The sequence below is a fragment of the Myodes glareolus genome, chromosome 9 (assembly GCF_982192425.1).
Source record: "Myodes glareolus chromosome 9, mMyoGla1.1, whole genome shotgun sequence".
Taxonomy (NCBI): Eukaryota; Metazoa; Chordata; class Mammalia; order Rodentia; family Cricetidae; genus Myodes; species Myodes glareolus.
Window position 1 is genome coordinate 97,546,908 of NC_142034.1, and position 26,817 is coordinate 97,573,724.

The 26,817-nt window shown below is 48.0% G+C and overlaps 1 protein-coding gene across 5 annotated transcripts; it reads left to right on the forward strand.

The window, feature by feature from the left end:
- The first annotated feature begins 56 nt into the window (after positions 1–56).
- Positions 57–16,152, forward strand: Dnaaf8 (dynein axonemal assembly factor 8). 5 transcript variants are annotated; one of them, XM_085694633.1, is made up of 10 exons: positions 58–208; positions 1,897–2,056; positions 3,390–3,527; positions 5,172–5,636; positions 7,959–8,076; positions 10,452–10,593; positions 11,956–12,102; positions 12,334–12,417; positions 14,551–14,815; positions 15,220–16,152. In XM_085694633.1, the coding sequence occupies exons 2-10, from the start codon at positions 1,949–1,951 to the stop codon at positions 15,235–15,237; spliced, it is 1,485 nt and encodes a 494-aa protein (XP_085550759.1). In that variant the 5' UTR covers positions 58–208; positions 1,897–1,948; the 3' UTR covers positions 15,238–16,152. The 5 variants fall into 5 exon arrangements, with proteins under 5 accessions (XP_087766935.1, XP_085550759.1, XP_087766934.1 ...); XM_087910808.1 differs by lacking the exon at positions 58–208 and adding an exon at positions 337–511; XM_087910809.1 differs by lacking the exon at positions 14,551–14,815 and having other exon boundaries at positions 57–208.
- The last annotated feature ends 10,665 nt before the right edge of the window (positions 16,153–26,817 follow it).

The window sequence follows — 26,817 nt, forward strand, 5'->3', positions numbered from 1 at the left end:
TCCGGGAAGATGGCGGACGTGCTATTATTGGCCCACCACAGCAGCCAATGAGATGGCAGATACTAGGAGCCTCTCCTGAGGCGGAGAGAAGGGCGGCGCCCGGAGAAGAAGAGCTGCTGCTCTCTCTGCCAGGGGCGGGTCGCCAGGCCGCGGCTGCTGGCCTTGTGCAGCCTGGGACAGGGCAAGTGGACAAGCGGAGCGACCCGAGGCGAGTGGCGGTTCCCGGGGTTGGTCCCGGCTGCGGGCGGCAGGCAGTGCGACCCTCCCCTCTGCTTTAGCGCGAGCAGGGGTGTCCTGCTGCCTCCCCGTCCCCTAGGCAACGATGCCTGGCGCGGGGCAGGGTGGGGCGAGGCGGAGCCAACCGGTTTCTAGGAGAAACAGTGAGCTCCTCGGTCCTCTAAGCCAGGCCATGCTCTTTCCTCCATGGTCTACCCTTCTTTCAACCCTGCCACCGCTTTGTGCACCTAAAGGACGTTCAGTCTTGGGTGCCCCTGCTATGGGACATCCGCTGGTGGGTATACCAAAAGCGTCCCCACCTGCGGCTCTCAGTGCAGGACCGGTGCTTGCCTACAAGATTCAGAGGCTTAAAGACCCCACTCACTCCCTGCTGCTGGTTCGGCACCGCTAGCAGATCAGCCTGGTCCGCTAGGCCTTCACCCCACAATCCTAAAGTCCCTTTGTCCACTGAGGGCCGAGCAAATTTTTTTTAGGATAAGATACAAAGGGACTCATTTGAGTATGACTAGCAAAATCTTCTGGATAATGGACCTTAAACCCCTAACTTTTAAAGATGTATTTTATTTTTAATTATATGTATGTGTGTGAAGGTGGGGATGTGTCCTCGAGTGCAGATACCGGTGTACACCAGAGACATAGGCTCTCTCCGAGGTTGAAGTTACAAGTAGTGATTTGGGGAACCGAATTCCAGTCCTCTACAAGAGCAGAAGAGGACCCTCTTAACTGCCGGGGTATCTCTTCAGCCCCCAAACCCCTTTCTCAGTGCTGGGGATTGGATTCATGTCCTGTCCATTATATATGCCAGCAAATGCTCTACCAAAGAGGCTCATCCCCAGACCTTAACTGTGATTCAACCTCTCTCTGCTACTTATCAACCTCTCCATATCTTCTATAGGATATACACACATACATACATATGCGTGTGTGTCTGTCTGTCTGTCTGTCTGTCGGTCTGTCTTATGGTTTCTATTGCTGTGAAGAGACACCATGACCACAGCAACTCTTACAAAGGAAAACATTTAATTGTAGTGACTTACAGTTTCAGAGGTTTAGTCCATTGTCATCATGGTGGGAAATGGTGGCATGCAGGCAGATATGGTGCTAGAGAAGGAGCTGAGAATTCTACATCTGAGAGATCCACAGGCAACAGGAAGTGCACTCTGTCACTGGATGTAGCTTGAGCATAGGAGACCTCAAAGCCCAACCCCCCAGTGATATACTTCCTCCAACAAGGTCATACCTACTCCAGCAAAGTCACACCTCCTAATAATGCCACTCCCTATAGGGACCATTTTCTTTCAAACCACCACAAATATACATATTTACATACATGATATATAATATATATGTCCATGTCATGTATATCTATATATCATTTTATCAGTATATGCACCTCTGTTTTCACACACACCTATCAGTGAGCATCACATACCTACATGCGTATGTGTACAAACACTGTGCTCCTATGCACTCATCACTGCACACACCCACACATACAGCCCTGTTACCTGGTGACATAGCTTGCAGAACCAGAAGGAAATTGGTGGAAAATGGAAATTTGCAGGTGTGTTTTAAACATGATCAAGGCTTTGGAAAAGCTACCCATGCTAGTTTGTCCTTGAACACCTAGAGCTGCTGCCTCTCCCGTGCGCTTCACAGGGCTCCTCTGATGATGATATATGATGAGATGATTGTTTGAGCCTGGGTCCCCATGACATCCAAAGACAAAGACGTGGTGTCCTGGCCAGTTTCTCCCTGGGATGCCATCCTTAAGGCTGCCAAAGACCAGCTGCCATCCCTGGATTCAGATTCCTCCCTGGTGAGCAAGAGCTTCTTCCTGGATATCAACTGTCCAGCCGAGGCAAGGACAGCTTTGGGCATTCCTCTCCACAGATCCCTCTGATCTATAGGGTTTATTTTACTCATCAATCCCTGAGTTTACTTCTGGATATCTACTTCCTTTAGGATTCTTTCTGGGTTTGCCAGACTCTTGAGTATGGGTATTGGTGTTCCGTATACTCTCCTGCAGTGGTCCTGACCCCCAGGTGGGCTCAACACCAAAGTTCGGGTCTTTGCAACTTGTTGCTCTCAACTCTTGGGGCAGGTCAGGGCCAATGCCAACCTCTGAGAGTAATAACCTTTTTAGGATACCATGATATGGTCCTGGAGGGATTCTGCTACTTGAAGTGGTTTGGGGTCACTGACAGTACCAGTGGTCATTTATACAGGTGATCCACTGATCAGAGACTCGGCACTCAGGTTGGCATAGGACATTTAGAGTAAAGAACAAGTTCTGAAGCAAGATAGCTGATTATGCCCGACCTGAGCATTTGCAAAGATAAACATGACCAAGCTAAGACTCGGGCATTATCCAGTGCATGGTGTGGCAAAAGAAGTAGACGATGACAGTACCTCAGTGCCCTAGTGCTGTCATTGCTTTGTGAAGAAGTCCCTGTAAGGTGGCAGGCCAGTGTCAGCCTTTCTCTTCTCTGGTTAGAGACAGCTAACCAAAGCCCCTGTGTTAAATGATAAGTCAGTATGAAAGTGAGCCAGCCTCCACTTTAGCTACCCCTTCACTACCATTACTCACTGCCAACATTAATGCAAGATCTTGAGCATAGCCTGTAAAAGGGGAAGTGTAGTAATATTTCATTTGTATTTTAATAAATAAAACTTGCCTGAAGATCAGAGTATAAAACAGCTTTACAGACCAGGCAGTGGTAACATACACCTTTAATCCCAGTAGCCACACTAGTTGCCATAGAAATTGGGTGGTGCATACCTTTAATCCTAGCCCTAGAGAGGATTATAAATGGGAGGAGACAGCTCTCAGACATAGTCTCATTCTGAGATTCCTGAAGACAGGATCACCATTTTGGACTGAGGTCGAGGTAAGAGCCAGTGACTGGCTGTTTTGTTTTTTGGACCTTAAGGTTGAACCCCAGTTTCTGTCCCTGAGTTTTTATTAATCGTGCATCAGGGAAGCTCACATCTCACCAGTATGACGTGGTGCTGCTGAGCCTCTTTTGGGGTTAGCTGCAGAAAGCACAGGCTGTGGCCCTTTGTAGAAAACTGATCTTCCCAGATGCTCCTGGGGTGGTTGGGCAAAGCATGGCTACCTTCTCCTCTGAACCACCCTGGTCTGTCTGCAGTCTGACTGTGAGAAAGAAGAACCCTTCATCTTTCAGCGAACCCAGCCCGTCCTGATTCCAGACCTGGCTGAGGAGCTGGCTGAAGACCCTGTTGAGTCTGGGGTCTGGATTGCTGTAGGGAGGAGTTCTTCACCTGAGGTCAGTGGGACACAGGCTTGGGGGACCTCCTAAGTACCCTGGAGGGGCCATGGGGCTGGTGATTGCAAATCTCGCAAGGATTCTACCAACAGTGTAGGTCTAAATGCTTAAAACCACTGATTTTGCCTCTTCCTCCCCCAAGGACAGCCTAGCACTTAGGTGTTCAACACATAAGCATGACACCTCCCAACACTGTAAGTACATTGGGGTTTCTATCTGATTTGCTGTCTGCTGCCCTTTTTGTTTTCTTCCAAGACACTCTGTACTGTCTGGCCATTGTCACAGCTGCCTGTCTCAAATATCTCTCCCTAACCAAACTAATTCATAGCCACTCAAGCTTGCTGAATGTTCAGTGACTAAGTGTTCCAGCAGGAAGCCTAAGGGAGGTGTCTAAGTGTCATTACAGTAGTGCTCAATGCTGGCTACCCTAGTAGGAAATCAGGGGAGGAGGGGGAAGCTCAGGCTTAGACTTCCAGTTTGTGGAACTGTCCATACCCACCTCCCTCCTTCCCTCTCTCCCTCCCTCCCTCCCTCCCTCCCTCCCTCCCTCCCTCCCTCCCTCTCCCTCTCCCTCTCAGCCGTGGGAGAGACCAAGACCTCTATCCAACTCCATGATTACTCCAGACCTGATGGTATAAGCATGTAATCTGAGCTACTTGGAAGGTGAGGCAGGAGCATCAAAAGTTCAAAACAGGGGCTGGAGAGGAAGGCTCAGTAATTAAGAGAGCTTGCTGCTCTTGCAGAAAACCCAGGTTTGGTTTCCAGCACCTGCATGGTAGCTCACAACCACCTGTAACTCTGTTTCCAGCCCCACTTTTGGCCTCTTTGGACTCCTGCACACACGGTGCACATAAACATGCATACATACATGCGGAATTATTAATAAACCAAAACGCCATCAGTGGTTTGATAATGAGAATGAATTGCTATCCCAGTAGATCCCATCTGCAGCTTTTATCCTTAGCTACCCAAGTCTGTCAGACCTGTTAACTCTTCTGATGTGGCTGTGACTGACATACTTTCTGATGAAAACACTGGCAGGCCAAAGCATCTCTACAGGCCAGACTGGGCTCCAGGAGCCCCTCAGCTCTGGGGAACCACCCTCTGCTCAGTTCTTCCTAGCATCATTGAGGCAAACTGGGTGTGCTGAAGAAGACCACCTGACCCATCTCCACCAAAATACTGTGTGAAGCCCAGCCCTCATAGACGCTAATATAAAATAGCACCCCTCGTCCGCCCCAGGAGAATCTGAAAGACAACTAGGACTCTGGTCAGTTTAGGTGACATGATTTTCACGAACTGATTTCTTTTCTGTAAGGACTACCAACTCCTTTGGGAGAGGGGCAATAGGGGGTGGAATTGTTTTGGAAACAGTGGCAACGTCATATGGCATGACAAGTTGTTGAACTAAAAGAGGTCAAAACAGAGCCTATCAGGTGCCTTGATGGGCAAAGGCACTGCTCAGCCTGACACTCTGAGTTCCAAACCCAGGGCCCACAGAGTAGAAGGAAAGAACTGATTCTTGGCTACCCTCAGGCCGCCACCTTATCGTGTATACCCTGTGTGTGTGCCTGCATGTATGTGCGTGTCTGTCTGTAAAGTATGTCTTTGTGGGTGCTCACAAATGATGCCTTTTTTCTCTAGCCACTTCTGGTTCCTGGGAGACTAGCTGTAGAACCTAGAAGTGGACAGATGGTAAGACAGAAGGACTTGACCCCTCAGGAAAGAAGAGGCCCTGGCTGGTCTTGCCAGAGCTGTGTCGAGATCAGCCCTATTCTTCTGGAGGCTGAGGAGGACCCACCTTGGCTGGAAGGCAACCTTAGAAGCCTCTCTAACCCCAAAGGATCCCAGAGTCCCCCATGGACTTCCCAGGGAGAAGTCACCTTTCTTTTGGAAGGAGAGCTGAAGACAGAGCCCTCCGATACTGACGAGTGCAGAATCCTCCGCAAGGAGAGGAAGAGGATGATAGAGAAGGATATCCTTCAGAAAGTGACCCAGGCTTCCAAGAACCCAGCCTGTGGTGACCAAGGCCAGGCTGCAGAGTCAGGACCCTGGGCAAAAGTGTCCTCGGAGCAGTCTTGGGAAGGGTGTCCGGTGCTCTCACTCCAGGTAGGTGTGTCCACTGCCCAGCCTACCTTCATGGCCACAGCCCTGCCACAGTGTTGAGGCTGTCCTCTAAGACCTTAGGCCCAAATCTCAGGTCCACTGGCCAGCAAGTATGTGGAAAGACCGGCATGGAACTCACCCTCAGTGAGAACTAGTGATAATGGCAGAAAAGCCAAATCCAGCCTTCTTTAGGGAAAACACAGAGATGACCCCAAGACAGAAGCAGGTGCTGCTGGTATGAAGTCCTCCCAGTGGGCAGACCCTACATGCTAGGAACAGCTGTCCAAGTCAGACTAAGTACATTAGTGAGAACTGGCAGGGAGACAGAGACTGGGGTTGGGAGAGGTGAACCTGTGAGATACTGCAGAAGAGAAAGGAGTGTGAAGGCTGCTGGGAGCGTGGATATGCAACCACAGCAGTGACTCCCTATTCCTTGCTGGTGAGTCAGTTTCCCACTGTTTCCCACTATGGTGGGTGGGCAGCCTTGGGCAGCACAACTGTGCTCTGTGATTGCCCACTGACCAGCAAAGAAACCTGTCAATCAGATTTGTTGAATTTTCAAAGGCTATGAAGAATACCCTGGTTAGCTGTGCAAACTCAATTCCTTCCAGGTGGAGGTGGACATGTTGGAAGATTCTCCAGCCTAGCATGGAAAGGCTATAAACCCCTGCATTGCTTTCTTTAACAACTTACAGAATGTGAGCACACAGACATGCAAAGAATCTTCATTGCTGTTTACATAAGCCAGCAATTTCATTCTTCCTTCTTTATGTCTTTAATTCTTCCTCACCTATATGACCACAGAAATATGAAAGGGTTCACTCAAGCATTCATCATAGATTCCATGCTTCTGCCCTCCTGCTGTACCTACAGAGCCGTCTTGGCCAAGCTCTCCAGTTTGAGCACCTGCTAGAACCACAAGGTTCTTAAAGTTGCAAAAAATTTGGTATTAACTTAGACAGTTCAGACACAGGAGAAGGCCAGGATGTGCATTGGTTGGTAGAGTGCTTGCCTTGCTGCAAAAAATGTGTGTGGTTATATAGGCCAGCAATCCCAGGCCTTGGGAGGTGAAGGTAGGGGGGTCAGACATTCAAGGTCATCCTTGGCTGCTTAGTGAGTTCAAGGCCAGCTATAATAAGATCCTCCAGGTTAGCCATCTTTGCACCCAAAAGTATTGACCCAAAACAAGTTTAAGGAAGGAGGTGTCAAGAAATGCAGGTCTAGCTGGGTGGCGGTGGCACATGCCTTTAATTCCAGTAATCAGGAGGCAGAGGCAGCCTGTTCTTCAGAGTGAGTTCCAGGACAGCCAAGGCTACACAAACCCTGTGTGTTTGTGTGGTGGCGAGGTTGGGGAGAATACAGGTCTCGCCTTAAAGAAAGGGCTTAGTTGTGTAATCATTTACAACAGAGAGTGCATTTGTGTGTGTGTGTGTGTGTGTGTGTGTGTGTGTGTGTGTGTGTGTGTGTGTGTTAGATACACCCAAACTCCAGCACCATTCCATTGGTGTTTGGAGTCTGGGCTGGGTGCTTCCAGGCTCTTGGCCACTTATCCAAAGAATTGAAAACAAGGCTCACACAGATGTGCCAAAGAAACAAAGTAACTATTGTAGCTAGGTGACAACAAACTAAATAGTTATAAACTGTCAAGATCAACAGGACTTCATTTTATGAGGTCTAAAGGAAGGAGGGGCTGGCTATTAAGGGGACATAATTTGGATGGTTCTCTATTTCGACTGATTAGATCATATATGTTTCCTACTGCACATGTTCCTTTCCCATAATGCATTGGATTTTAATCATCTGAATGCTGACTTATGCACAGTTATAAGATTGCAGTAAATAGGGAGTTTTCCCTAAAAGATTAGTAGAGCACAGTTCTCCCTTACTGCCTAAATACCCAAGACCAGCTCAGGCAAGATAATCGCTATCTTCTCTATACCTAGATATACTAAGAATACACTTGAATGGAAACTGTCTAAATTTGATTGTTAAAGAGTTGAGCGGGAAAGATTTATACCGTAGTGCAGAGATGCAGGTGAGGGGTAAAGGGAGTTCTGATGTTGCTAGTGCGGTGTTTGAAGAGGTGTGCATCTGTTTAGTACACTGCAGGTGAAGGAACTACACTGTCAAATGAGTTATTACAGTGGGGGTGCAGACAACCAAAACTAAATGGGGTTGTCCCGAGCTAAATGGTTTCCTATGTTTGCCTGCCTCGCTACGATGGATGACTCATGATACTCTCTGCTGGCTGCAGCTGTTGTAAAGTGGGGGTTCCTACTGCAGAACCTTTCTACAGCCTTGTAATCACCAGCTTTATCATTTCAGCATCTTGAAGGCTGGGATTTGGATTACATCCTTCAGAGTCTGCCAGGGCGAAGAGACAGCCAGGGTGACAATGCTCCCAGAACTGCGTGGTGGTTAGCTGACCGTTGCCAAAACCAAGGTCTGACCTTCACCACAGAAGTCTGAGTGAATCCCCATAAGTTCCTCCTGCCAAGCCTCTCAGTGGCGGGGGTAGGGAATGGACAGGGCTCTCACCCCTTACTGTCCTCAGCACACTCACTGCCCAGTCTTTTTTTTTTTAAAAATATTTTTTATGGTTTATTTAACTTGATTTTATGTGCATTGGTGTGAAGGTGTCAGACCCCCTGCAACTGGATCTTCAGACAGTTGTGAGCTGCCATGTGGGTGCTGGGAATTGAACCCGGGTCCTCTGGAAGAGCAGTCAGTACTCTTAACCACTGAGCCATCTCTCCAGCCCCTCACTGCCCAGTCTTACAAAAGACTTCATTCATCATACATACGGCTGCCTGCTCATCCAGGCATGTTCAGGTCTTCAAATTTACCTGCCCTGTGGTCTACCCTTTTCCTTCCTCCAGCTTCCTTCATTTTCCTCTTCCTCTTCTGCGGGAAAGCAGAACCTGTCTCTTGCTCCCTTCCAGGCAGCTAAAACACTCATTCTGTTTGAAAGCACCATACTCTCGCTGTGCTCATGGCCTTGATATGAACAGCTCTGTTTCTCAAGACAGGGGCAGGGTTTCTCTGTATAGCCCTGGCTGTCCTGGAACTCTCTCTATAGCCTGGACTGATCTCAAGCTCAGAGATCTGCCTGCCTCTGCCTCCTGAGTGCTGGATTAAAGGCGTGTGTCATCACCGCTTGGTTTATGAGCAGCTCTGTAAAAGGCTCCACACGTTCTCCCCACCCATGCAGGCCCCAAGAGCAGGAGGATGGGCATCTGATCTGGGGAGCAAGGACAGGACCTAGGTGTCCATGTCCAGTTCCAGACCAAAGACTCCACTAGATTGACAGCCACTGGGATGTTTGAAGCAAGAAGGTTTTTTAAGTTTATTTTTTCTTCTATATAATTGTTTTGCCTGTAGGCATGTAAATGCTACCACATGGTCATCTATGCATGCACCAGGAAAGGGCAGCAGATCCCCTGAAACTGGAATTACAGTTGTGAGCCACTGTGTGTGTACTGGGAATTGAACCCAGGTCCTCTGCAAGAGCAGCAAGTGCTCTTAATCACTGATCGATCTCTCTCCAGCCCTGCCTCTGTTTTGTTTTTGAGATGGGGGTTTTACTGTTTAGCCCTGGTTGACCTAGAACTTGGAACATATTATGTCGGCCAGATATGTTGAACTTGCATCTGCCTGTGTCTGCCTCCTGAGTGTTGATATTAAAGGTGTGCATCACCATGACTTTTGTTTTGAGACAAGGTCTTACATGGTAGCCTGGACTGGCCTGGAACTCTTGGCAATTCTCCTGCTTCAAACTTCAAAGTGTTGCCACTAGCGAGCATGTGACAGCATGTCCTGCTTCAGCAGAGCTTCGGGGTGCGGTGGAGTGGGTCCTCTGCAAGGTTGGCAGAAATGTATCATGAGCACCTCTCTGGAGGGTGCTACTCAGGACCTAGTCTATTTTAAATGCTCATGGCTCTTGGATGAAGCTATTCCTTTTTGCTTAGTTTTATTTTGTTGAGACATGTAGTCCAAGGTGGCTCAAACTCATTATGTAGCTGAAACTGGCCTTGAATTCCTGATCTTTCTTCTACTTTCCTAGTGGTGAGATTTCCACTTCCACTAGAAAAGCTATTCTGTTTTGGAAAGCTCTTGTTTAAACACATACCCCAGGATGTTCACTGCTGTGCACTGTAAGACAACAAAAACTTGCCTGGTGGTGGTGGCACATGTCTGTATCCCAACACTTGGGAGGCAGAGGCAAGTGGATCTCTGTGAGTTCAAGGCCAGCTTGGTCCACAGAGTGAGTTCCAGGGCAGTCAAGACTATACAGTAAAATCCTGTCTCAAAAAGAAAAAAAAAACCTTCGAAAACTTGGAAACAACTCCTATTCAATAGGGCTCTTGCTCTAGCTAAATCAAGCTCATCAGAGAGTGCACTCAGCTCAGTGAACAAAGTCTATTCATAGAAAGGTGTAGTGTGTAAAAAGATGAATGAGGTTGCTGGGGGTGTAGCTCAATGACAGAATGCCTATAGCATGCACAAAGCCCTGGGTTCACTCCTAAGTGCCCCCATCCCTGAGGCACACACACACACACACACACACACACACACACACAAACATAAGCCTGTTTGTTACTTTTCAGAAAGTACAAACATCTGTTCACTGGTCACCTGAGACCCTATGTCACAAGGCTCAAGTGTAGCAGCCTCTCTTGAAGATGTGACAATCCCCTGATTTTGCCAAGAGGAGCTGAAGCCTCAGAGAGATCTGAGGTGGGGGCACATTGGAGCTTGAAGCTCAATTACTGAGAGGCAGACCTGAGCTAAGCAACCTCCTCTCCTGGCAACCCCCAGGGCACACCACTGGACTCTCCCAGGACATACTGCTGGAGCAGCTGGCCCTCCTGTGTGCCACTCAGTCCAGAGTCTGCAACCCTACCCAGAAGGTATCTGCTGACCACCCCCAAGGCACTGAAGAACCAGAAGCCGGAAGCAGGTAGGACTCCCACCAGCCACACCCACGGCCATTGCTTTAGAACCAGCCTGCTTCTAGGCAGTGTCAGTTGGGCTTGCTGGTGGGGCACTTGGCGTGTACTTTCTCTTTGAATAAGGACTCATTTAGGCAAATGCTCCATTATCTTTATTTTTACTGATGGGGAAACTGAGGTTCAGATTGCCATGGCTCTCCCAGGTCATCAATGGCAGAGCTGTGTATTGAGCCCCAAAGCTGTCTCATTCCCTAACACAATAGGTACTTTCTCTTAGCACCTACATGACTTCCCTGCGAACAGCAGAATTACCACATTACTCTGCTCCTCTGACCAGGTTGATTGGTCTAGCCTTGAATCCAGCCAGGCCAATGGGAACCTTTCCCTGGACTTTTGTAGTTTGGCTTGGGTCGAAAGATGGAAGGGCTGTGGGCAGCCACTTGTCCTGCGACAAGCAGGGAAGCAAACTGGGACAGAGTGAAGCTGGAGATGGGGTCGCCTGAGGCCCAGCATTCTGCCTTTCCCAGACTGCTGCTTCTAACGTTTTCAGGAGTCTGGGGACTTTTTTCCCTGAAGTTGTCGTGGGTTCTGCCTGGCTAGCCGAAGGGACAGAGCCTGTGCTTTCCAGTGTGGAAGCCACCAGCTCCACACAACTCACAAGTACTGGAAATTATGGCTAATGGGATGAAAACTGTTTCATTTTATGGATCTATTTGAGTGATTTAGCTTGTGCTAAGTGGTTCCCAACTGAGTGGAACAGACTGAGGGTTTATTTATCATATGAGGACTGAACTCAGGACCACACACATGCTAGGCACATGCACTGCCACTGCGTGGCATTCCAAGTCGTCTTTTTGCTTTTTACCTTTAAAGTCTTGCTAAGAGTCTGGAGAGATGCCTCAGTGGTTAGGGGCATTGGTTGTTCTTCCAGAGGACACAGGTTTGATTGCCAGCACTCACACAGTGATTCACAACTGTCTGTAACTCCAGTTCCAGGGGATCGGATGCCCTCTCTGGCCTCCACGAACACCAGTCATACCAGTATGCATGCATGCAGGCAAAACACTCATACACAAAAAGTACATGTATAAAGTCTTGCTAAGTTGCCTAGGCTGGCCTTGAACTTTCTACCCTCCTGCCTCAGCCCCCTGAACACTTCAGCAGGCCTGCCCACCAGCTGAGCTGATACACAACATATCAGACTTGCCCAGTTCTGTGGGGTAGTGGTGGCCTAGAGAACAGATGGGTTCCAAGTGTCCACCCGCACACCACAGACACACCTTCGGTAGCTGCCATGAGCACAGTGATTAGACCTGCTCAGCAGGTGGCAGGAATCACATAGAAGGACCACCTCACCCCTCCCATTGCAGAAGTGCTTTAGCAGAGCCTGACTTTCAAACTGAGCCAGCCCAGAAGCTGGCAGAGAGTAGGAGGCTGAAGACAGAACCTCCCACCATCTTCATTGACCTGCGTCAGACGGAGCCATCCGAAACACAAGAGCACCAGTCCCAGGAGAGGTACAGAACAATGCTAAGAACTGCCTGCAGGAGGGAAGGAGGGACAAAAGGCAAAGCTCATCTGGGTTGAGCACATTATACCTTTCCTTCAGAAATGGCAGGAAAGCCAGTGGTCCCTTAGCTTTGGCTGGCTATCACTCTTCTTGGATTCCCAGGGAGGTCCTTAGGTGAGAGGCAGGCCTGGCAAGGTGGCTGAAGCACATCCTGAGAACCCATTTCTTCTACTTCCAGCTCTGAATATAGCTCCTCTGACAGTGAGAAGGAAGGCATGGAGTCAGCAGACCCAGGAGAGGGGGCATCCTCCTGGGAATGGAGGTAACCTCAGAGTCTGTCCCTCTCCTTTGGGAAGCTCCCTCCCTGTGTCCTGGGCCCCCTAGACATGTGGGTCAGCATCTGGTGTGATAGGAGTGGGTATTGTGTTTTATAACCTGGCATAGGGGAAGCCTGTGTGGCTAGGCCAACTATACCTAGGCATCATGAGTGACATCAAGCTCCCCACTCCAGGGCAGCTTAGTCCAGCCTCTGAAAACAGTTCCCCAGCTTGATCTTGCTCCTGCTGCTGGAAAAAAAAAAAGTGTAGGGCCAGCTGTTAACCAGATGTGAAAAAAAAGCTGGTGTCTAGCTGGGCGGTGTTGGTGCACACCTTTAACCCCAGGGCTTGGGAGGCAGAGGCAGGCAGATCTCTGAGTATGGCACCAATTCCAGGACAGCCAGAACTGTTAACAAGAGAGACCCTGTCTCGAAAAACAAACAAAAAAGAGCAGTGTCCTGTCAGAGACATGCCTGAGGCCCCAGACTGTGGCCATGGCTGTCTGCAGCACTGGGAATGTCAGAGTGTGGAATGGGACATCCAGGAAAATGGGGTGGGAAGTGTTGGGAGGTTCCCCGCCAGAGTCTGTGGTACAGCAGCACCCCAGGAGAGCGGCAGCTACACAAAGTCTTGGCTTTTCCTTTGCATCTCCCCACAGACATCTCTTTTCTCCTCCCACAACACCCTTGGGCAAGGCCCTGCTCATTCAAGGAAAGGGAGTCAAGGCTGGGGTGCTCCTTTGCCCTGATTTGGGGCACTAGTTGACTCACTGCCAGGCACCAGGCCTGGGTCCTCTTATGAAGGCTGCAGCTCCAGGCAGTAGACCTGGGCACACTCAGACTGGCCCTTCAGCTTATCGCCTTATCCCTTCAGGACCTGATGCCTTCCTTTAAATATAGGAGAAGACTGCCGTTCCTACCTCAGAGGACTCCAAGGCAGTGTACATGGGAAATGCTGTTGATGGCAGCTATGGGGTGGCCCAGGATTTGGATGTTAAAAATACTCCTGCTGTGTAGATGAGAAATTAGCCATACATCTGTGCAGGATGTTTATCCTAAGAACATCTGTCAATAGTTTTTCCCTTTCAAGACAAGAGTCTCACTCAGTAGCTAGTCTGCTCTCAGACTTACGGCAGTCCCCCTTCTCACTGTGTCAGCCCACATGCTTTCCAGACCTTTCCCTCTGTCAGATTTAGCCTTCCTAAGAATGTTTGTTCTGTTGCTTCTCTTCTTGGGTGGGAGTCACTGTGTTCATGCAGCTGCTTCTGGCAAAGGCTGGATGCCTGGCTTAGTCAGGACGACTGCTGCTCTGCTGACACACCATGACCAAAGTAGTGAGGGCAGGAACTCACGCAGGACTGAGGTAGAGGCCATGGAGTGGGCTGCTTACCGGCTTGCTCCTCACAGCTTGCTCAGACCCTAGGACCACCAGTCCAGGGATGGCACCACCTGCAATGGGCTGGGCCCTCCCTCATCAGTCTCTTAGAAAATGCCCCCCAGTGTTGACTGAGTTTTCTGTCCTGCCCGGTTCCCGTAGTCATTAATGGTCCCAAAGAAATCACAGAGGTCTACATTAATTATAAACTGATTGGCCTAGTATCTCAGGCTTTTTTTTAACTCTTATAATTTATTTTAGCCCATAATTATTGTCTGTGTTAGCCACGTGGCTTGGTAAGGCACCTTTTCCAGCAAGGTGTCCTCTGCTTGTGGGTCACGACTGCAGATTGAAACTTCTCTCTTACCAGAATTCTCGTTGCCCCGCCTCTACTTCCTGCCTGCCTACTGGCCAATCAGCGTTTATTTAAAATACAAGTGCCGAGATACAGACCATTGTCCCATAGCACCCCAGCTGGATTTTCTGGAGGCATTTTCTTAATTGCAGTTCCGTCCTTTCAGGTGACTCTAGCTTGTGTCAGGTTGACAAACTAGCCAGGACAGGTGCCCATTGCTAAGGGAAAGATCCACAAGGATTGTCATCTCACATGCTTCCTAACCGAATTGCAGAGGCTGCCAGACAGCAGGAAGCCAGCCCTTGCTTTGGAATGGGAACTGAAACTACATAAGGCTCTACTCCTTTTTCAGTATTGGGAGGTCTGGCCTTCAGGCACCAGGCATTAGGTTGGTTTTCCTGTGTCACAGGGACTGTACTGGGAAGAGCCAGCTTCTCCAACAACTAAGAGCATTTCGGAAGGGGGCTGGTTCATCCCACCTGTCTACCAGTAACAGTCCTGGAGGCCAGAAGGCCCAGGCCCCCAAAGATACAGCTGAATCACAAACTGGGAGGAAGAAACACATAAAACTCTGGACTGAGAAGCAAAATGCCCTGGATCTAGGGGACCCTCTTGGGACACAGCCAGCCAGAAAGGTGCTGCTACCTGCTATGGGCCAGCTATACTCAACTCAGGTAAAGGACCTGAAGGAAGGTAGGGATGACAGATTTCTATCTACACAGCCCTCATGGTCCCTCTACAGTCCGCCTGTTTTTAATAGCATGGGCCTCTGGGGGCTGAGACGCTCACTCTGGACCCTACCCAGCCAGTTTAAGCATATTTTGTTGTGACGGTATTGGGAGCTGTATCAAGGGCCTCATGCATATTAAGCAATTACTCTAGCACTGGGCTGACATCTTCAGTTCCCGTATTTAAACACATTTATAGTTTCCTAAAGAAATGGTCCCCAGGTTCCTGGATCTCTGGTATTTTGTGTACTTAAATTGACACACACACGTCCACACTCATGCTGACTTAATGTACTTTTTGAAAAAAGGGGGAACAACTGAAATTTGCTTTCTTTGTCTTTTTACCCAAGACACAAAAGCACACATAGGCTCCAGGTCATTCCAAGTTGAAGATGACACTGATCTTTGCTAGTCTGGATGGAACACCGTACCTACCAGGAGTTCCAACATCAGGAGTCACACTGTGTTAAATGCAGTGGTACCCCTCTCCCTCCTTGGTACTCAATGAAAGCTATGTGATCAGCTGAGGCCTGGACCCCATAGGGGAGACCTGAGCTTCCTCCACCTGGTTACTTTGCAAAACTTGTCTCCCCTCCCCCTATCCACTCCATCCCAGGCTCCATCTTTAGGGTCTGTTGTACCTGCTTTCTCAGCCCCTTTGATTTTCTGCCACCTCATCTCCCCAGAGTCTTCCCCTGCCTCCTCTCTCCATGGAAGAACAGAGAAACCACTACCAAGGCAGGGTTTGGGTGGCAGAGGATACTTGGCATCTGACAAATGTTTTAGTATTCAGCTGTGGTGTGGGGCGTTCTCACTGCCAGCTGTCCTGCTGCTGGGCAAGGGTCTCAGTGTCAAGTCCTGAGCCACACAAGACAGGTCCTGTGACAGGGTCACAAACAGATCACTGTTGTCACTGGCGGCCAGCATCAAGCCCAGAATTCTGAACCAAAGCCCTGTCGATACAGTCACAGGGACTGCCGTTAATCCCAACCCCAAGACATATTCTTTAGATGCCACATGCAAGACAGGCCTCCACCAAGGCACATGCCTCCCTGTCAGGGGGCCAGGCTGCCCTGCCCAAGTGCAGAGGTCCCTTGCTTGAACTCCAGGGCAGCATGGCTCCACCCTCTGCCCAGCAGCTTCCACTTAAGCCATTTAGCCGTCAAGAGCAAAAGTGCCTCATTGTTCCTAAATGTTCTTTCTTCCAACCCCACCCCACTAGTGGTAGAAAACCTGGTGAGAATGCCTCATGTGATAGGAAATAAATTCTGCTGCAATTTCAACTGTGCCTGTCAATCACTGGCTTTACGGGAAGGCTAGAGGGTGGTAGTGGGCAAGCAAACCTGGGTCCAAAGCTAGATCTACCACCTGGGTGACGTCATCATGTCTCAGAAGATCATGCAGACCAGAGGGGCTGAGAAGACAAGTACAAAAGGACTCTAAAAGTGGGGTCTTGGGGGGTTATAAAACTGACAGTCCCCTATAGACCAGGTGAAGTATCATCATGGTACACACCTAGCACTAGAAACCCTCGGGTTTCCTCATCAAGAATGACAAGGCCACAAGGTGAAGACAGGACCCCAAAAAGAAAGGGCCCCAGTAGGTGGGAGGGTCTCCATATGAGAAGCCCAAAAATGCACGTGCCCGTCAGACTGTTGTTCCCTGTGGCATCAGCAGAGACAGGAACCTAGGGTGGGGCTGCACAGCCTGGGCTAGTTTGTGGCAGGGGGCGGGGCCTCTGCTGTTTCTACGTGCCCGAGTGATCTTGAGGCTGGTTTAGGAGATAAACGCCATACAAGTTCTGGAATTTATAAAGAAGAGAGACCAAATAACAGCCCTGGGTCCTGAGAGATGGTGAAAACACAAGCGTGGGCCAGACACCCTGGGGCTGGAGAGCGGGCTCAGCAGGTAAAGGCACTAGCTGGTAAGTCTGGCAGCCTGTGTTTGCTGCCTGAGACCCACAGGCAGATGGAGACAACCAACCAGCTGTCCTCTGACCTCACATTCACACAGTGGAACACACTTCCTGCACATGCATACACACGATAAATGGTTTAAAAATAAGATTTATGTGTCTGGATGCTTTGTCTGCACATAGATCTATCTGCACATCAGAAAAAGTCATCTGATCCCATGAGCCATCATGTCCCAGATAATGACATTAAGACTTCTTATGAGTTACAAAAGCTCAGTCTATAGCTTAGACTTGTTCCTAACAAGCTCTTATAACTTACTTAACACATTTATTTTAATCTACATTCTGAGGCATGGCTCATACTTCATCTCTCCTACGGCCAATGCTGCTTCCTCTGTATCTGGCTGGTGACGCTGCCTTTTTTTTCCCCCAAGAGTCCTCTCTGTCCCTGGAAGTCCTGCCTAACCTCTTCCTGCCTAGCTATTGGCCATTCAGATCTTTACTAAACCAATATAAGGCGCCTTGGCAAAGATACATCTTCACAGTGTAAACAAATATTCTGTAACAACAACCATATGGGTGCTGGGAATTGAACTCTGGACCTCTAAAAAGAGCAGTCAATGCTCTTAACCACTGAACCATCTCTCCAGCTTCACTAAATGTGTTTTTTAAAAAATTTTATGTCCATTGGTATTTTGCATATTTGTATGTCTGTGTGAGGGTGTTGGATCCCCTGGAACTGGAGTTATACTTGCAAGCTGCCATGTGGGTGCTGGGAATTGAAGTCCTTTTGCAATGTTTAAAAAAAATGTATTCAGCCATGAGGAAGAGACATTCCACCTGGATGGAACATCCCAGAATTCCACAGCTTCAAAAGTTGTCTCTTAACTTCAGTAACTACTACCACAGTGTCTACGTCAGCTCTCAGCCACTCACCCAAGCATGGGTGTGGACTGATCACAGAAGTTCACCTTACAGGTCAACGAGGCTTGAGAAGAGGATCATGAGGCTCAAGACAACCCAGGGTCCCCACTCCAGGGATAGGGGCTCAATCCCCAGGCTTCCCAGGAGGCTGAGATCTTGAGAAAGTATTTCTACCCAGGCAACCCCTTTTACAGAGCAGCTCTGAATCTGCAAAGGGGACCCCAAATTCACCTAATTCCTCATTGGCTTCTGAACAAGTTCCACATTTTCTTTCTGTAATGTCTGGAAGGAGGGGATTCTGGCTGGAGAATGCTGGTTGGCAGCAGTCATGGGCCAGCTACACAAACCCCAAGGTATAAGCACCCACCGCTCTTACTGTGCTGTAGCGTGCACCTCAGAGGATCCTCCCAAAATTCATGTCCCCTCGAACCTCAGAACACAACTTAAAAGCTGGGTGTGTGTGGTGGCACACACATTTGATCATAGCACTTGGGAGACAGACGGGTGGACCCCGGAGTTCAAGGCCAGCCTGGTCTACAGAGCAACTTCCAGAACAGAGAAACCCTGTCTCAGGAAAAAACAAAACAAAACAAAAACTTAAAAAGGGGGAGGGAGCAGGAAGGAAGGAAAGTGTAATTGGGCTCAATTAAAGGGGCATTAGCAGCCACTTTAAGTTGGAAATGGGGATGGATTCTCCACCAGGTCCTGTGGGAACAACCATCCCTCCCAACATCTTGAGAGGTTTCTGTTACAGAAGCCACTAGGCTATGGGGTCTGTAACACAGAAGACACAGGCATCCTCCTTCCTACTCTGTGCCCTGGGTACACTGAAAGTACTTGTGCAATGTCCTCATGGTGGCCACAGGACACAGAGAGTCAGTCCAAAGATATTCTCAGCAGGTTTGCTGCACTGACTCTGGCAGCATCAAAAGTTTTGGGTCTGGTCACTTCTGGAGAAGTTCTAGCTGTGGAGAGCTTCATGCATTGTTCGTCAGGCTCTCGCCTCAGGGCAGCCTGGTCCGCACACTGGGGCCGTACTGCAGAATGAATGAGACACGGTGGCTGGCATGGAACCGATCATCCCTGCACAGCCATATCAGGTGTATCAACAGTGGGAAAGATATCACCTTCAGCAGCTGACTCAGCCACCATAAGAACTACCTGCCCATAATGCCTGTCACAGACTGGCTCCAGAGGCCTCTAGACCTGACAGGCTGCGAGAAGAGGACTACATTGCCTATAATACTCCGTGTGGCTGTTAGGCTTCGTTTTACAGGCTAATCTGCAGTATTATGGGTAATATGCATTGTGGGTAACATAGTTCAGTTGCTAAGTCACTCATTGAATCTCCATTTCATCCATTCCTGAGTGTAGGTAGGAAAAATTTACTTACTTATTTATTTTGAGACAGGGTCTTTCTGTTTAACTCTGGCTGTCCTGGAACTCATTATGTAGAACAGGCTGGTCTCTAACTCACAAAGATACTCCTGCCTCTGCTTTCTCTGGGCTGGGATTAAAGGCATGCATGTAGATTTTTTTTTTCTCCAAAGACAGTCTCATGTAACCCAGGTAGGCCTCAAATTGGCTATGTCGTCAATATAGCCTTGAATTTCTGATCTTCCAGCTTCGACCTCACAAGTGCCAATCTTACCTGCATTTTCTATAACACCTGGTCGGTAGGGTGCTGGGGATCTAACCCAGACCTTTGTGTATGCTAGGTAGGCACTCTGCCTACTGAGTTACATCTCTAATCCCATTTCAAATTTCTTTTGTGAATCTCTGCTATTTTTGACATCCATTTTTAAGTCTTGTAGGAAGTACATATTAGTACACTTGAAACTTGTGTTTACATATACAAATGAGCACGTGCACATGAAACTTGTGTTTACATATACAAATGAGCACGTGCACATGAAACTTGTGTTTACATATACAAATGAGCACGTGCACATGAAACTTGTGTTTACATATACAAATGAGCACGTGCACATGAGCACAGGAAATGATGTTGACAGGGATGGCATTGGGAATAAATGACAGCAGACTGAGAGAAGGAAAGGATGCTGCCAGGAGAGACAATACTAACGAAAAGGCGGTGTTGTGGATTATTTGTTTAACTATGTAAAGATTTGTTGCATTTGTTTACTTGGTTTGCCTAAGGTACCTGATTGGTCTAATAAAAAACTAACATGCCAATAGCTAGGCAGGAGGTATATGCGGGACTTCCAGGCAGAGAGAGTGAGTAGGGGGAGGATCTAGGCTTAACAGAGACAGAAGAAGATAGAGGAAATATAAGAAAGAAAAAGAGACGCAGGGAGATGCCAGGGGCCGGCCAGTCAGTCATGGAGGAGGCAGGAAAGTAGGACATACAGAATGAAAGGTTAAAGGCCCTGAGGCAAAACAGATGAGTAGAAATAGGTTAAGTTAAAACAGTAGTGGGAGAAGCCTAAGCTAAGGCCGAAATTCATAATTAATAACAAATCTCCATGTCTTTTTTTGGAAAGCTGGGTGGTGGCCTAAAGAAAAATCCAACTACAGAAAGGCCCCTAACTCACTTCAACTCCACTTCAAGGCTTCCTTAGAAAGGACGGACGTTGAGACTAAGAGAAAAACAAGCGTTGGGCTTCCCTGTGGACTCTGCAGAGTCTAGGAGGCTGTGCATACCCGAGGGAAGCACACCCAGGGCCAGTGAGTGTTTCCGATTCCCAGCAGGCATGTAGACTGTTCTCAACAAGTAGGAAATGTCCCTTTGAGGGTTTCATTTTCAAAAACAAAAACTTCAGAATAAACTGGGGGCGATGTTACACACCTTGGTTCCAGCTGCTCCTGAGGATGAGGCAGGACAGTGGCTGAGCAGCCTGATTACCAGAGAACCAGTTGGCAGCAAAGCAAAAGTGGGAAATGGGCCGGGCGGTGGTGGCACACGCCTTTAATCCCAGCACTTGGGCAGCAGAGGCAGGTGGATCTCTGTGAGTTCGAGGCCAGCCTGGTCTACACAGTGAGTTCCAGGACAGGCTCCAAAGCTACAAAGAAACCCTGTCTCGAAAAAAACCAACCAACAGACAAAAAAGTGGGAAACAGATGCTAAATCCCTTTGCCACCATCTGCCCAGAGCCAGTGCTATCTCGGGTCCATTCCCATGTCTCAGTGAGTTCGACCCTGACTGTCCCTTCCCAGATCAGCTCAGCCTCTTTCTGCTTCCCTTTCCTGAGCTGGGTGGAAGCCCAGGGTCTATGCACTCAGAAACAGAGGAGGGGACCCGGCTCAATTTTAAAAAATGCTGTGAAGATCACCTACATGAAGACAATATTCCTTTCACATAGACATTTCAAACCAAAATGCTGAAAGGGCAAAGCACCCTGCTTGATGTCAAAGCACATACAGCATAGTACAGCCCTTTCCCCAGCTATAATCACGCAATTTTCTAAGGTCACTCCATTTACAGGAAAAGATGTCTTAAGTTCCTTGTGGAGCCTTGCGATCCCTAGTTTTTCCTTACTAGGTCATAATCCTATTCAAGGCCTATCTACCTCAAGAACCATGCTATGATTTCATTCCCTCACCTCCCCCCCCAAAAAAACCCGCCTTTAGAATCACTGTGGACAGCATAATTTCAGAAGCTACTGAGGCTGTCTATGGTTATTGCTAAGACGCGTAAGCATGACTGTACCTTGAGAATCCCACACCCATGCTTGGGTGTGTACTCTCCCTGAGTGCCTATTAACTTCTGTGCTTAAACCTACATTCAATTTTTTTTTTCTCAAACAGGGTCCCACTATGTAGTCCTGGCATGCCTGGAACTCTATGTGTTGAGCAGGCTGTCCCTGAATTCAGAGATGCCTCTCTGCTTCCTGAGTGCTGGGATTGAAGTTGTGTGCCACCACCGCCCAGCTGTAAAGTCTCCTTTTAAAAAATACTTTATATATTTTTATGTACATTGGTGTTTTGCCTGCATGCGTGTCAGTGTGAGGATACCGGATCCCCTGAAACTGGAGTTACAGATAGTTGTAAGTTATCATGTGGTTCTGGGAATTGAACCCAGGTCCCCTGGAAGAGTTCTTTTAACCACTGAGCTGTTCTCCAACCCCATAAATGCTCTTCTTAATAAACTCTAACCTAGCTGGGCAGTGGTGGTGCACGCCTTTAATCTCAACACTTTGGAGGCAGAGGCAGGCAGATCTCTGTGAGTTTGAGGACAGCCTGCTCTACAAGAGCTAGTTCCAGGACAAGCTCCAAAGCTACAGAGAAACCCTGTCTTGGAAAAACAAAACAAAACAACAAAAAGAAAAGAAAAGAAAGAAAAAGTGAGATGTGGTGGCCTATCCTGCAATCCCAGCACTAGTGGGGCAGAGACAGGTGGATGATTGAGGCTCCATGTCCAGCCTTCTTAGTAGACTTGACAAATCCCAGGACAAAAACAAGGTGGAACACAAAAACAAGGAGGAACACCACCAGAGAAACAAACACTGGCCACACACACACACACACACACACACACACACACACACACACAGATCAAGTTGAAGGCCATCAGCTATTGAGACCTCTGTTTCAAAAGAAAATCCACCCTGGGTGGTGGTGGTTTAAGCCTTTAATCCCAGAACTCACTAGGGAGGCAGAGGCCAGCCTGGTCTGCAGAACAGGTCAGCCAAGGTTACACAGAGAAACCCTGTCTCGAGCTCCCCCATCCCCCCAAAAAGAAAATCCATTCGCCTAATTTAGTAAAACTGTAGTTATCTCTACAGGTAAAGAACAGCTACAATGCCAAGTTTTAGGACCAGCCCTCAAGAAATCCAGAGATGGAATGAGAACCCAGGTTAGTTTAGTTCCCAGTACTAACCCAGGGGTCCAGTCTCCTTCACCCTGCCTTTGAGAATCAGCAGAGTGGCTCACACAGCAGACAGGGTTCTAGGACCTGGTCTCAGGTTCCGCCTCCTCCTCCCTCGACTACCACAGGTTCTTGGCCTGGATCTCCTCCCTAGCTGTCAGACTTGCGCGCCGCAAGTGGCTCCGGAAGCGGAAGTGACGGGCCTAGGCTGACCCTGCAACCGGACTACGTTTCCAAGACCATCGCGCGCCGATGCCAGGTGGAGGAGGCTCTGCTACCTTCTTGGGTTGGGCGGTGCTGCTTTGAGTCATCTCTGGAGCCTAGACTGAGAGAACTGTTCAGGATGGTGCCGGCGCTATGGACCTTTGCGCACTCTTAGCCTCAGTATCCATGTTGATGAACGGGGACGTTCACTCTGAACCGTGTAACTCACAATCATCCGTTGACCTATTTGTTTAGAAGCTGCACACTGAGCCGGGCGGTGGTGATGCATGCCTTTCATCACAACACTCAGGAGGCAGAGGCAGGCAGATCTCTGTGTGTTTGAGGCCAGCTTGGTCTACAGAATGAGTTCTAGGACAGCCAGGGCTACACAAAGAAATCCTGCCTCGAAAAATGAACAAACAAAACTGCACATTGGTCCAGCTGATTGTCCCCTCATGTCAGGAGGTTTTCTGCCATCTGCCACCCTGGGTTACATTGTTAGGCTGTCTCAAAACCCAAAATAGTTATTTTTGCTAAGAAACCTCCTGTTTGTGCTAATTGCTCAGAATAATCATGGGTTGTTTATCCTCATGACATTGCTGTGCTTGGACAGACAGTCTGTTTCCCACCCTTTATCACACTGGATAGCCTTGGAGGACACTTTTTTTTTAATGTTTATTTATTATGTATACTATATTCTGTCTGTGTGTATGTCTGCAGACCAGAAGAGGGCACCAGACCTCATTACAGATGGTTGTGAGCCTCCATGTGGTTGCTGGGAATGGAACTCAGGATCTTTGGAAGAGCAGGCAATGCTCTTAACAGCTGAGCCTTCTCTCCAGCCCCTGGAGGACACTCTTTACAAGCTTGTGTTCCTCTAGGGAACGTGTGGCAATGTCCTGGTTAACAACAGGGAAGTTAGTACTGACCTCCAGCCAGTGAAAGACTGGGATGGTGGGAAGCGTCCCAGAAGAGTGCAGGATAGCTCCTTTACAGCCACGACTGATGGAGCAGCCCTGATGCTATGACCAGCAGTGTTGTGTGTAATCCCATTTCTAGAAACGCAACTGCTGAGCCAAAGGGCATGTGTTCTCGAAATACCATGGGCTTTGCCAAGTTGCCCAAAGCTCATCTGAAACTTCACAACCTATTGTTTCACGAGTAATGTCTCAGCCTCTGTGTGGCAATATGCTGCCTCCGAGATGGTGGTTACGAGTGGTGTGTGCCCCCTGAGCCCTGGGGATAGGAGTTCCTTAAGCCTAGAGTCAGCTAAGAACAGGCTTGTGAATTCACTAAGCAAGCAGAGAAACAGCAGTATAGGGTCCGTCGTTTGCTGAGCACTGGCTACGGTGATAGTCACTGGGATGAAGCTGAGGAATTTTTGTCCTCTCGCAGTGAAGTGGTTTGAAAGAAAATGGCCCTCAAAGGGAATGGCACTATTAGGATGCGTGGCTTGCTGGAGGAAGTGTGTCACTGTCGGGATGGGCTCAAGCTATGCCCAGTGTCATAGTTCACTTTCTGTGACCTTCTGATCAAGATGTAGAACTTTCAGCTCCGTCTCCAGTACCATGTCTGTCAGCATGCCACCATGTCCTGCCGTGATGATAACGGACTAAACCTCTAAAATGGAAATGTTTTCTTTCATAGGAGTTACCAAGGAAACCTGACTAAAACACATAGCTCCCTAGTGCAGGAGAATTATGAGATAATAAACCATGGATAGCATGCATAACAAGGCCTGAGGACAGGAAGAAATCCTGGGAATGCAGTTCTCTTGGCAGAGTGATTTCCCAGCATGCACAAAGCCCTGGTTTGATCCCCAGCACAGAAAAGAGATCCTCCTGCTTCTGTCTCCAGAGTTCTGGGGTTAAAGGTGTGTGCCACTTTGCCCAGTTCAACTTTTTTTTTTTTTAAAGTTGAGGAGGATGTCCTAGTTAAGGTTTCTATTGTTGAGATGAAACACTTTGATCAAAAGCAGCTTGGGGATAAAAGGGTTTATTTCACTTACATATCCGGACAAGCAGTCCATTGAGGGAAGCCAGGGCAGAAATTTGGTGGCAGGAGCTGATAGAGAGGCTATAGAGGGGTGTTGTTTACTGGCTTGTGCCTCATGGCTTGTTCAGCCTGCTTTCTTATAGAACCCAGGACTATTATCCCAGGGCTTGATGTGGGATTCCCATCTGTATGCTAGAAATATGTTGCATTACCATTGGTTAATAAAGAAGCTCCACCCACGGCAGGTCAGAATATAGCTAGGCATGAAAACTAAATAAAGAAGGCAGAATCAGAGAGATGTCATGTAGCTGCTGAAGGAGGAAGATGCCAGAACATTACCAGTAAGCCACGACCTCAAGGCAATACATAGAATAATAGAAATGGGTTAATTTAAACGTAAGAGTTAGATAGGAATATGCCTAAGCCATTGGCCAAGCAGTATTGTAATTAATGTAGTTTCTGTGTGATTACTTGGGTCTGGGCAGCTGGGAAACAAAAGCAGTGATGTGTGATTCCTCTCTGTATGCTATGAATGTGTTTTAATACCATTGGTTGATAAAGAAGATGCTTTGGCCTATGGCAGGGAAGAATATAGCAAGGCAGGAAATCCAAGCAATGAAAGAGGAGGAAAGAAGACAGAGTCAGGCAGATGCCATGTAGCTGCTGAAGGAGAAGGATGCCAAAACCTTACCAGTAAGTCACAGCCTCGTGGAGATACACAGATTAATAGAAATGGGTTAACTTAAGATATAAGAGATAACTAGGAATATGCCTAAGCCATTGACAAAACATTGTTGTAATTAATGCAGCTTTTGTGTGATTATTCAGGTCTGAGTGGTGACTGGGAAACAAAATACAGTCTTCATTTACAAAAGCAATCTCTGTTTACATAATGGTGCCCAATATTCGGCGATGTACATCCACATAAAGCCAAGAAAGAATTATAAAGGGGCTTCTAGACCCACAAAAATGGGAATCAATTGGAGCTTCTTAGTAGCCACAGTTTTTTTAGACAGGCTCTGCTTGCTGGCCGTAAGCAGAGGCACAGCTTTTTGTTTATTTTGTTTTGTTTTTTTTCGAGACAGGGTTGCCTGGTAGCTTTGGAGCCTGTCCTGGAACTAACTCTTGTAGACCAGGAACTCACAGAGATCCGCCTGCCTCTGCCTCCCGAGTGCTGGGATTAAAGGCGTGCGCCACCACCGCCGGGCTGAGGTGCGGCTTTTTAAAGAGATGGCGTCCTGGTTAGTACTGGTGGCACTAATGGCTCTGACTCTATCAGGAGTTCCTGCACAAAGCACTTAAATGGGGTTTATGAGCAGAGTGCTACGAGTTGCTTAATGGTGACAGCTCCCTGGAGCTGGGGAGATGAGCATGGTTCGTAGAGGTGGTGAACATGCCTCCACCATGTTGGACAGAGTGGAGCCAACAGGCAAAGTCATAGTGTTAGCCCTAGCCATACCTGCTTAGCCTTAAAACAATTTCTCCGGGTCAGAAAATTATTACAGATACACAATAAGACAGATTCAGACATAAGACCTCTGAATGGGTCAGTGTTGGATAAATGTACATGGGCTTAGGAGAGAGAAAAGAGTACAGACAGTCATAGATTAAAGAGTAAAGATAATAAAATAAATATTAAAAATAGAGTAAAAATGCCACATAAAGATGGAATATACACAGAGAGTCTGAATTATATATATTATTGTGTTTTCTTTGGATTTTTTGACTGTTAATGAGTTTACTGCTTAAAAAACATTTGATTCTGGGGGCTGCTAAGCTAAACCAGCATATATATTTTAAAGGTTATCTTGGCTTCAAAATTTGAGTCTAAGAATATGTTACTTTGGAAAACAGGTTCTGCTTTTGTTTCCAGGCTAATGCAGTTTAATGGAACAAGACCCCCTAAAAGGTCTCCATGAACCCTAAAAATACTTCAAATTGGCTATCTAGTTGAGGACAACCTTGATTTTCTTGTGTGTGTATTCTGTATTTTGTCTTTTCAAGATATGGCTTCTCTATGTAGCCTTGGTTGTCCTGGAACTTGATCTGTAGACCAGGCTGGCCTTGTACTCAGAGGCTTCT